Genomic DNA, 12,689 nt, shown 5'->3' with positions numbered 1-12,689 from the left:
AGATTTGGTACTGAAACATCAAAAACAAGGACTATGACATTCAAGAAGCAGAGAGCTATGGCAGCCCTACTAATGAGTCTATGAGGCCCGCCTGAGAGAACTTATGGAAGAAGATGTGTATACAACTTCTGAAGAGCTTGCTAAGTTAGACGTTAGTGCCACGTCCATCAGTCGCGCTATGCATCGCATAAGAAATTTCTTCTCTGATTTAAACCTGAGAAATAAACAGAAAATATGCTTTAAATGTAGATCATTAAAAGGCTGTTATTGTTAAAAGGCTGTAAAAAATTGGATTCACTCTGCTGATTTGTGCTTTTTATGAGCAAATTAATTGCTAATGCAAACGAAAGCAATTTATAATCAAACATAGCTTCTGGCTGTTGGTAAAAATAAATTTTGAACTTTTCCACGTCTCTTCGCAGAAAACGAGAACTGGAGAATATTTCGAAATATTTTGTCGTTTTAGATTTTCATTTTCTTCTTAAACGGTGCCGTTTAGAGTTATTCTGCTTTTAGTTTTTCTTTTTAAAGTGCCCAAGATGATTGGATGTCAACTGCAGTTATTTGCCTCATTTGTTGCGCAGTGATGGATGATCTACAATTCAACCTTAATAATATAGCTTTCTCCCCTCCCTTTACGTGGACGCTTCCATTACGTCATTTCCCTCCCTTCCTTAAAAGCATTTCAATGTACTCAGCAAAGAATAATATTCTGTTAAGTGTCGATAACAGAAGCTACGGTTTTTACGTTTTATTTACTCAAGTCATTTTTTTAAATATATATAATCATCTCATTGCTTTTAGGGACATACACCTAGCGGAACTTTTTATGTGACTGAAAATATCTGGGATTTTAGAAAAAGAGAGAGAAAAGCGAAAAGTTTCATATTCCTGTTTGGCAACAAGTCATTAAAATGCTTCGTGTCTTTACTTTCATTAATTTAAACCTTGCTCTAAACGGTGCTTATTTAAATAATAAAGAAGTAAGGAAAGCAAAGCTTTTCATCTGAATAATATTTTTTTTAAAAAGAAAATTTAGAAACACTTCTATTTAAATGTAAATGTTTTTAGTTTAATAAAAGGAGTATGCAGATGACCGTATATCTTCGTAGATTAAAGATTTGTTCTATTTCTCATTAGCATTATTTAGATATTTTGTTCGTAAATTGACGAATTAAGATATTTTGTTCGTATGCGTGTAAGCGACAAATTTTGCATGTAGTTACTGTTACTTATGCACGTAGTTAATATTACTTATAAGCCTTCACATTCCAAAGGAACAATTTGCCCCGAAGGACTATTAATTTCGTTTTGGCATTTTGCGTTAGTTCACTAAAAGCGTTGTTTCACTTTTCATATTGTTGCCACCAAATATTATCGTCTTGTATTATATTTAAAGAAATTAAATAATGAAGAATATGCATTAATGTTTCTAGAGTTGTGATAAAATAACGGTACCTATAGCCATCCAGTTTTAAATAACGTAATCCTTCCGCGAATATGGGCATCTGAATTTTGGAATTTGGAATTTTGAAATTTGAAATTTGGAAATTGTATTATTATCGATTCCATATTTTGTAAAACTTAAGACGAAATTTTGATTAACAAATTCGAGGATTTCAAAGCGAGTCATGGCAATGTTGCACAGAAAAAACATTTTTATCTCCAGCGCGCGAGTCTGTGTATCGGAAATTCTAAAGATATGCTCAATTTAAAATTATTTTTCGATATTGCTGTTGAACTGAATTTTATGGTTTAAGTGCGAAGAACATGATATTTCATAAATAAAGGTAACACACAAAATTTTTAATAAACGCCCTTTTGGACGTAATTTAAAATCTGAAACCTTTCAGTTTTTATTATTTTTATTGTTATTTGCTTCCGTTATAGTGATGGTTTATCAGCAATTTATATGTAACAGTTGATGATGTGACAGTTCACTAATATGTTACAATTGTTAATACGTTACAGTCTTACTCGTCTGACATTGTTTTGGCGAAGGAGCAAAAGTTGCGTTTGTCGCTGGCTGAGGCCTTGGGCATCTTGTATTAGAAAAGGCGAAGAGAAAAAATGTGTATGACGTGGACGCATTCAATTGATTAAGGTTTATTAATGGTTGACAATATTCAACAATGTTTTTAACGGAAACGTTGTATACAGTGAAGTTTTTGATTAATTTCACGAGTTAATTCATTTTGTTAACACTGTCCATTGCTGCGTTGAAATTTGAATTACGTTGTAAATTAAAAAGAGTAAAATTATTGATCCACCTTAATTTAATATTTCTTTAGTAGTATTTATTTTTTATTTAGTTTTGTTTAATCCTGTCTCAAAATGTACGTTCATCTTTAAATTAGGTTTTATCCTCCACTTTTTATTTCTTCAGTTCTGAATAGCATGCAGTTCATGCCTTTAGCGAGTTTCGCGCGTTCGCGTGATCATAGAATTTGCTTAGCCCCGTCCTGGTTTTGAAGGCGAATTCTTCATGAGATAGAACGACTCTATCAGCCTTTGGAGAGCACTTTGTTTCCGGTATTTTAAGTGCCCTCATGCCGCAAAGCAGTGTTATATGTATAAACATGCATGTCTTTCTCCGGGAATCTCAGCTCCAAAGTTATGGCAGCCAGCTCCTCTACCACCATATCAAGAGGCCGCGTTACACTATGTACATTTCCTATATTTTATCATAAGTCTTTTCTTGTTTTTCTTAGTTTTAGGATTTTTGATTTGTTTGATTTTTAGGATTTTTGTTAATTTTGTTTAATCTATCAATAGCTTTTGCCACAAATGTGCAATGGAAATTTCTTAAAACAGAAAATAAGTACTAGTTACAATTATTACACATGTGTGAAATGTCTGTTGAATCTTGGTGTCTGGGATGTTCCAAAAGTATTGTTACCCTCTCCTTTTCATATTCTTTCCACAGATGTACACATATTGTAGAGACATTAGGTGTCTTTGGAAGCAGGAAACATGAAAAATTAACCAAACCTACTCCGGGAATCGAACCGCGGACCTCTGGAATACCGGCTCAGTGTGTAGAACCACTACACCACGAAGGGACGCTAAGAAGGCGGGAGAAATACCTTATAATATGTGTGTTTCCCAGAGTTGTAGCTAGGGTTTTCAGTGCTCAGGGGCAACTGAAGATTTCGCGCCCCCTACTGCTTGCCAAGGATGGAAAACATTTAATTCTAAAATGTCGTAACATCAATTTGGCGCCCCTGGTGTTTCCTATCTATATTCCACTTCAGATTGTACATTCATTAGGTATTTTTAAAACAAAACCCATGAACAAATGTGCAGTGCCCTCGCCGGGACTCGAACTCTGAACCTCTCGAATACGCGTCGAGTGATGTTTCCAATTACACCAAGCAAGCATGCGGAAAGGAAGGGGAAAATATGAGATGACATTAGTTCGTAGCTTGGCCTATTTGTGTTTTTAACACTATATCGTCAGTCAGCATGTTCTTACCAGCATGTTGCATGACTACATTGTTGCAGAACTCCAAAGGTGGTTCTGCTGATTCCAACTGAATGGAGCTCGCACCCCCTGTGCCATCTATATCAGAAAATCCGTAAACCACATGTTAGATTGCCTTTAATACTGCGTCAAAAGTTGGTGGCCTTGATCTCTATTTTCCCCTTTTCGTCTGTAGTAACTTTCCTTCTTGCTTGCATTTAGTAGTCTATTGTTGCAGCAGGTTTAAACGTTTTTCTTTTTTTTGCCTCGTTACCTTTAAATGCGCTAATATAACTCTAAGGAACTGTAATTCATTGAATGTTTAATGGTTCTTGTCCAGAAAAAAAGTACATTGCTTATGCATTGCCTTTGTGTTTGAGGCTCTGCCTTGATGACAAGAGAAATGATGTTCTTGCCGTTGTATTAAGATATGTAACTGAATTATTTACGGATAACTAATTTTATCCGACGTGAAAGTAATTTCCTGAATCATAATTTTCAAATCATGTTTCTCAGTAGTTTAATTCCGTTTGAGAATGACATTCTCAGACCTTAATTTTTTGTATTTTCAAATTTTTATTACTATTTAAGCAGCATATTTACTTTATATCTTCAATACACAACTATCGTAAGCCTATGTTCTACACACACACACACACACAATATACAAGTATCGTAATCGCTACACGCATTACAAAGCCATATACATGAAATAACTTTGTCTTTATCACTGTAATAATATTTGACGCCTTTTAGACTTTGTAAATGTAGTGTTACGTGCATTTGGGTTCATGATGGATTGAATGCACACAGAACCGATGATAGCTTGATAAAATTTATTATCCGGAAAGAAACAGTTTAAAGATTTGGAACTTTTCACAAAAGTTTCTTCTCAGTATGACAAAGCACAATCAATAGTTACTATTTCAAACTTTAATAGATGTAATCAATTTTAGTGAATTATCTGCGAATTAGCTGTGAATTACCTGCGAATTACTGACAAAGCACAATCAATAGTTACTATTTCAAACTACTAAATGCAACTCATTGCAAAGTACATCTAAAGAGTGAAGCTCTCACGGAGATCTATAACTACTGCGAATTCACCTCTGAAGTAAAAACTGAGAACTGATGCTCTCACTGGGCAATTATATAGTTTTCCCCTAGTTCCGGAGAAATCTCTAATACCTTCCTTTTCTTAAATTTGCTTGAAAGCATATGAGAGACGGTTACAGTTACATCTAGGGATCGATTACAGCAAAGAATTTGTAATCTCCCTTACAAATTCTTTGATTACAGTTAGTCAACTACAGTACCAATTCAGTTATACAGGGAACGGAACAAAATATCACCAAGGTGACTTTCGCCAAATTTGGCGACAAAAATTAGGTGCCGAAACTATTAACAACTTGGCAATATCTCGCCAATTTAGCGAAATAACCATTTACCTCAGTTTTAAATTGACTTGCCTGTGTAATCTTATTTTTCTAACGTTTCAAGCATTTCATGTTACCTTATATAAAAGATATTACAATTTCGCAGATAATTCACTAAAATTATTTACATCTATAAAAAAGATTTTAAGATTATAAGAATTCTTTAATAGTTAAAAAGCTAATTAAATCGCGAATCTTAGTTCCAGTTAAACAAAATTATGAATGAAACCACATCCTTACATTTGAAATGATGACAAAATCCGTAATCTCACTTCGAAATGATTCATGAATTTAATTTATTATCATCTGTTTTTTAATTTTGTTTCTAATGAATTTTTTTTTCTTCCAGGCTTCTGCTCGCCATCTCGTTTCTTGCTTTAATCACTACCTCAGTTTCACGTGTAAGTATGAATTATTTATGATATTATTTTGAATAGTGGTTATTATTTGATTTGTACACGTGGCAGTTAAATTTTCTTTCAAGGTAATTTCGGAAAAAAGCAGATGGTACTTAACTTATAAAATTAATTCATTTAAAGTCCTAGAATACTTTTCCATTTTAGATTTATCCGAAATGTTATAGATATTTAATCGGGTTACTTTTTAATTAATAAAACGCTTTTTTAATTTATTATTGTTTTTGTTTCCTTGTTACATTTGATAATTCGGTACTTTTTCATAAGTTTCATTTCGAACACTTTCATTTTGAAGTTGTTTTAATTTCGAACATATTAGCATGTATTTAGTTTTTTTTGTACGTAATTGGTATTAGGATATAAATGTAAATTTTCAGAAAAGGTCCTTCGTAAATCATGCAAAGAAATTGATGACTTTCAGAAATGAACGCTAGTTTATTTTTGAATCGAAGTAAGATACATTTTATTACAGTAAAATCCCTATTATCTGTCATTAACGGAGCACAGAACTGGTTAGTACTTGGATCACCGGGTATGGCATAAAATTAATGAAAATTTATCGTTATCTTTAAATGAAAAAAATATTTTATTACAAATTTGAAACCAAAATAAAATAAAATACAGTACCCTGTCAACACAAGACTGACTGCTAAAATAATTTAACGATTTTATTTTATATTCCTACTGTCGTAAAGTTGCAGGGTCGCAAAAGGACTGTCAATGTTATAGCTAGGTTCTTTTCAAACAAGTCTCAGCATTTCCTTGTCAAAGCTGCAGCAGCTCTTATGATAACGTTATTGAGACAGTCCAGATATTGCTGAACAGGAAGGAATAAAACTTGGTCTTTGTTGCATCCTTACAAAAATCAATGATACGCTGTCAAACCAGGACTTCTGGTGGCCAAAATGTTAAATGCACTTTGTGGCTTCCTGAATTCAAGACATTCAACAGTCTTTTGTGAATTTTAAATTCCTTATTTGCAATCATTCACTTCTTCCAGCTGCTTGTGTAAGTCTCAGGCCCTTCTGAAGGTCCGCCTCTCTCTGCGGCGGAGGGTCGCTACGTTCCTCGGTCGGGGGGAGCGGCTAACGGGCCACTATCAAGCTGTAGGTGGTTTCCCAACATGGGTGGCTTGAGCAGATCTTCGACCAACGACCAAAGCGTTTGCTTACGGAGTACCTTTGCAAATAATTGAAATTATCTCCATATCAGCGTTAATAAAAGTTGGATATAATGAAGAGAAAGCATTCGCTTAAGAAAGAAGGAAAATCCACTGGGCTAAAGTCAAAATAAGAAGTCCTCATTGTCAGGACACAGGAGTTAAATACCTGCGGTTGTCACAAGAGGAGGGCGATTAGTGCCCCGTTGCTACGCGACCACAGGTAACTCAGGTGGAGAGAGAGGAAGCAGATCTTGGTGGTACATCTAACATCACACTCACAAAGTCGTTTTGTTGGGATAGGTTTTTTTTTCGGGGGGGGGGACTTATTACGTGTTCCGCCCTTGGGCACTACACGGAAAGGGGGGATGCCCCGTGGGGGTCTTTTTAAGGGAAACTGGCTCGTATCCACGTTACGCATGGGGAAAACCACGAAAACGCCCATGCAGCCAGCCCGATCGCCGGGACTCGAACCCCGGACCGAACTACAGTGTTCAGCGGTTTTTACCGCTCGACCGCTGGTGGGCCTGTCGGGATAGGTTGGGGGTCAATATTACAGCCGATGATAGGACTACTGATGCCTAATATGTTGTAATTGCTGATGTAGATAATTGCTGATGTATAATGTAATTGCTGATGAGGTAGAAAAGGCTTGTCCTGCGCTTGTGTATGCTTACGTATCGTGTCGTATACTACATACGCGTCGCTATACCAAAGAATATGTATTGTTAAGAAAGAAAACTTCGCAGCAGCAGGAGTGGATAAGCAGCAGGAGCAAAAAGCAGCAGGAGTAACCGGATAATTCCAACGCAGAAAAAGGCTAAAATAATCGAAAGCCTATATGTTTCACGAATACCATTCGCTGTTTTCTTTGATCCGAGTGGTTTCTCAATAATTTCCCTTTACACAATCAGTCATTTCCTCCAAGTTCTTGCCTCAGTCATAGATTGATTTCTTTATGAGTTTTGATAACCAACCATTCTAAAACGATATTATACAACACGACAGTAAGAGAGTCTGACTATCGTGTCGTGTAGCCGAAGAACGTCTATGTAAAGAAGGAAAGTCCTCATAGATGTAATGTAAACCAGTTCGTCTTCTACGCCGGTAGAAAGAAGAGGGAAAATTCGTCAAAGGATTTGGCTACGGAACCTGTTGGCGAGAATTTCCCCCTGTGTGATGTACCCAAAGAATTTGTAAGGGTCCTTACAAATCCTTTGATGTACCGGACCTGGCCGAGATTTTCCTCCTCCGCCACGTGTACGAATCGTTCGTTGACTTTTCGCGATAATTTAAACTCGGATTTTCGTGCTTTTTTGCTTTACTAGTTGAACTTGCGTTATTCATATTGCAGTTTGATGTCTGATTTTATATCTGTCAATATGAAGAGAAAAAAAATGGAGTCACACAGCTTTAAACTCTTGATAAGCCTGTTCGAACTTCGACATCAGCTTCGAGCTTTGCCGCGTTTTGGCGACAGATATTTTACGCATGTACAGCTGTTTCCCTTTTCGTTCGAAGGAGCCACTCCTGCTGCTGCGAAGTTTTCTTTCTTAACAATACATATTCTTTGGTATAGCGACGCGTATGTCGTATACGACACGATACGTTAAGCATACACAAGCGCAGGACAAGCCTTTTCTACCTCATCAGCAATTACATTATTTGACTGTCATCAAGAACGCTCATGTGACGCAAACATTACGAAAACAAACGAAAAGAGGAGATCATAAACTTGAAGACTTCTGTTAAACAGTCTAAATTACTTCCTTATAGAAACAAACACCTTTCAAATTATAAGCCTTTATCCTGTCATTTCCTTTTAGGTTAACCCTGCATTTCATTACCTAATATGTCATTACGATACAAAACAGCAGCTTAATAGTGGAGAAACATATTTGGGGGGATATTTAAAGAAGAGACGACATGTTGCTATCTGCAGTGCAAAGGTGTAGTATTGACGTTCTTAGAATTATCATACTCGGAAGCAAAACGGACAGTATTCTTTAAACAAAATACACAATACAGTAGTAATAATAAGATTTTCGTAGGAATTATGTTTTGTTCTTATGAAATGTGACTAATCTGAGGTCGTAATATGTTTGTATGTTTATTAAATATTTCAAAATGACCTTTTTATATATATATATATATATATATATATATATTCAGAAATTAAATACGTAAACAATTTTTGATGAATAACGTCTAAAATTACGATGAAATAATATATTTTTGTTAAAAACAGCAGAAGTTTGAATAAATCTAGACTTACGCTCTTGGTGCATAGCAAAATTTACACTATAGCAGTGCATGTTATGAAAGAAATTTTTTTTTCGTAGTTCACTTTTTATTCGAACAGAGTGAAGTGTTTAAGGCTCTTTCTGAGTATAATCTGAAACAAAATATTTCGGCTTGCCGTACGTCTCTGGCAAATGTAGAGTGAATGACGTATTGCATTTAGTAGAGAACTAATATGAGAATTTGTGAACAAGTTTGAAGCCTTTAAATTCAGCTAGAAAGAAGTAAATAAAATAACATGCATTTAATAAGTAAAAAATTATTAATTTAGTTAGGGAAAAATATTTATTCTCATAGAAAATAGTGTAAAACCAATAAGAAAATTTCTTCGCTGAGAAAGTGGTGCTGCCATCTAGTGTTAGATTATCTTACTTCCGAAATATAGGAATTAATTTTAAATGATGTTTTAAGAGACTCTGATACTTTAATAACTAAGGTCGTAGTTCCGAATTTTGATTTTTTTTGGGGGGAAGGGGTGCTCCAAGCTTCATTTATTTTAAATATTTTTTTAAATTTAAGGTTTTTATTTATTTATTATTTTTATTTACATGTCAGTATTATGCAGTGTTCTTAAAATTTTCCCTTTAAAACCGCTCGTTGTTCTCTCGTCGAAAAAGTAAAGAAATTATGTAAAAATTCTGATTATTTTACTTGAATAGGTAAGACAGGCAAATAAGTTAACAGGATTTTCAGAAAATAAAAACTTCCCTGTCATCTGAAGGTTTTTCCTTCCCCCTTCTCCGCTCTATTCGGGAATAGGGTCCATAATTCTGATGTTAAATTCATCTCTGACATATATACATTTTTGCAACAAAACACATTCACTAGCTGTTCTAGAAGTCTTTAACCCTTTCCGGCACGCTACCTTAGGCCTAGAGGAGTACACAAGTAAAATTTTGTGAAGATAGCACTTATCGTTTTAATTCTGTGGGTGTGCCCAAAGTGGGCACACTGATTGAATAGAGCTTCGAAAAGAGTGCTGAAACGAGCATTGTTGTCAATGAACTGACCGATGAGATGCGGAGAAACGAAGAATACAGACTCTCAGTTGTCCTAGATGATCGGTGAGCCCGGTTTGGGCACACATAGGGTTCGCCGTTTGATTTTAGGCAAGATTTTAAGGTAAAAATTTAAAACTAATATAGAATAAGAAGATTAGCATACAGCCAAAAAATAACACAGAAATTTCTTTTCAAGCAATTCCTTTTATACCATAAAAAAATCTGGAAGATTTCTTTGAAAAATGAGGGTCTTAAAAAACTAAACATGGCTAAAATATATGGACTAATCTGTGTTGAGCTGCCATCTACTATCAATAAAGAAGGTTCAGAGTAACCTGTAAATCCTTTTTCATTCAATTTTTCTGTGCGTGCAGAAGGAAATTTTTAGATGTGTCCAGACCGTCATACTGTGCCGCAAAGGGTTAAAGCGCTTCTAAAATTAATTCTTCCTCAACCAATGATATATTTTTCAATGTTTTTGCTGTGGAAAATCTGAGATGCTTCAGTTAAGATTAGAACTTGGAGCAAATAAGAAATCACCATGGGGCGAAGTATGAAAGGTGTGGAATGGTGAGAACTCCTGTTTGGACCCAAAATTCAAAGACAAAGAGCGACAGTCGACGGAACCGTGTAATAACACTTTTGTCCATCTAGAGTTAAGATTCAAGCTGAAGAATATAAAAACTTTGTGCAGTGTCAGTCTCTTTGGTAACATACGATTAAGTCAAGATTCTAAATTGAACTTAGTGACTTATCGCGATGTCTAGCTAAGCAAACAGAAACGTAAGCAGAATGTAAAAGACCCTTTTATTAAAAACGCAAATAAGTTGAACAGAGGACAGTCTTGGTGCTTAGAAAACAAGCCAGCAGTTTTTGCGCAAAACTCAAAATTAACTCAAAAGTAAGGAATTCAATTTAAGCTAAATCTATGTCTTCAGCTAGCCAAAGGCTACCCAGAACTATTAAAACGCGCAAGTTGGCTCTAACCTATACGGCGTAACAGCACCGTTTACAAGAATAAAGCAACGCCGCAGACAGGAATGCTATCGTGGAATATCGACTGTTAACGTGGCCTTCAACAGGCAGAACACGCTCTGACAAAAACAATCTCAAATCCTCACTTAAACTAAAATTTGCATTCTAGCATGAAAGCGGAAAGGTAGAAGTGACCGTAAAATTTTGCAGCATCAAATAATTGCATATTTAAAATAATATTTTATAAATTCTATACTGTGATTAAATGCCGATCTTTGCAAAATTTCTGCTGTGTGAATGAGAAAAAACTACTTTACGCTCTTCCTCATGCTTTTGCTTAGCAAACGAGTACCTTAAGACACAATAACACGCCGAACAAATAATAATTCAGAAGTCACTGAATTATTAAATGAGTACCTTGTCTGCAGTGGCTATGAGATCTAGTTTCCCATCAAATTGCATAGAGGCATGTGTTCATAGCTAAGTTCGTTGTGTATGCTATATCCTTGCAACAATAATTATTTTCTGGATCCTTTTTGGCTTTTGATATGCACAATCTCCTCGTTATTGGATATCAATTGCTTCCGTTATCTTTGGTATCTCCTCTGAATTATCGGAATCACCAATGCTATTCGAAAATCTCCGAAGAGGAGAGGTCACAAACCTCTTCAATCTCTTTTAGAGTTTGAATATTTTCCCGAGCTTATCAGAACTTAATGCTCTTTCGCTTCTCAAAATACGCCATTTTTGTCATCGTCATCCACAAAACATTTTACTCAAAATAACCAGATATATCTGAGGAATTATGAGACGTAGTTCTCAAAACGGAGTGGTTAAGGCAGGGATGGGCCAACTACGGCCCGCCGGAGATAGAATTTTAATTTGTCGGACCTAGGCAAATTAAAAGAAATATGCATTTATATATTATATACCATCGTTTTTTCTACTTATTATTTTTAATATTACTTGTATTATGTTTAAATATTATTATTATTATTATTATTATTTTTTTTTTCCAAAGGGCTGATGATTTTTTTGTGTTTTTTTATTTTTGTTCTATAAAACATAAATTGACGGAAATAGCAAACGCAGACAACTTTTAATCGGTAAAGTGTTAAAATGGGAAGTTCTTTGTTAGTTATAGCTGTAGTTTGGCGCTAACAAGCGTTATTTCTTTCTCGGGGAGCAGACATATGGGAATCCAATATAGGTGAATTAGACCTCTCAGAAAAAACTTTATTTAACTTAAAACTTAATAAGAAAACTTAATCTGTTTGCTAAGAACGACTTGTCTCATTTCTCGAGGTTAAACTCAATACCCTCAGTAAATGAAGAGAAGCTTAAGAATTATGAAGATGATTTTAAAAAAACTGCATTTTGAGTTCGACGAAGATTTGAAGATTTCAGTGTCATTCAAACAGATCTGGATATTTTTACCATGCCTTTCAAGCTAAACTGTGAAGCATTGAGGTCAGATTTGCAGCTTGAATTACCGTATATACCCGCGTATAAGTCGATATATTTTTTTTTGGGGGGGAAAGACTTCAAAGTGGGGGGGGGTCGACTTATACGCGGGGCCATAAAAAAATTAAAAGAATCGGAAGTTCAAAAATTTCTTTGTATAACGCAGTTGTTTTCTTCCCGCACTCGAATTGGACGACTTATCAAATAAGTCACTTGCTTGAAGTAATTTCATGACTTAAATTATGTGACGAACTACAGTGGTGGCCAAAATTGTGGACACTTTTGGAAATTTTTATGTTTTTGCCCCTGAAAAATCGAATGCCTGCGAAATACCCTCTGAATGATTATAAAATCATTTAAAAAATGTTGTATTAGCAACGAACTAGACGGCACGGAAGATGATGCTGTTTTTGAAAGTGAAAATGACGACGAAGGCTGTAGTAGTGATTGTAACAATACAGAGTTCGAGACTGA

At 35.2% G+C, this 12,689-nt stretch overlaps 1 protein-coding gene across 2 annotated transcripts in view; it reads left to right on the top strand.

Annotated features, from left to right (window-relative positions):
* The window catches only part of LOC118188907 (papilin-like), a 345,995-nt gene that overhangs the window by 212,296 nt on the left and 121,010 nt on the right, over positions 1-12,689 (top strand). For both annotated transcript variants that reach the window (XM_035359431.2, XM_035359432.2), the window contains one exon: positions 5,249-5,300. In XM_035359431.2, coding sequence (XP_035215322.2) covers positions 5,249-5,300 — 52 coding nt within the window. The remainder of the gene's footprint in view (positions 1-5,248; positions 5,301-12,689) is intronic.

This window comes from Stegodyphus dumicola, chromosome 4 (genome assembly GCF_044657685.1).
Source record: "Stegodyphus dumicola isolate Sdum_Otavi_A_Nest chromosome 4, ASM4465768v1".
Taxonomy (NCBI): domain Eukaryota; kingdom Metazoa; phylum Arthropoda; class Arachnida; order Araneae; family Eresidae; genus Stegodyphus; species Stegodyphus dumicola.
The sequence above is the reverse complement of the archived record's forward strand: the minus strand, read 5'-3'. Positions and strand labels throughout refer to the sequence as shown.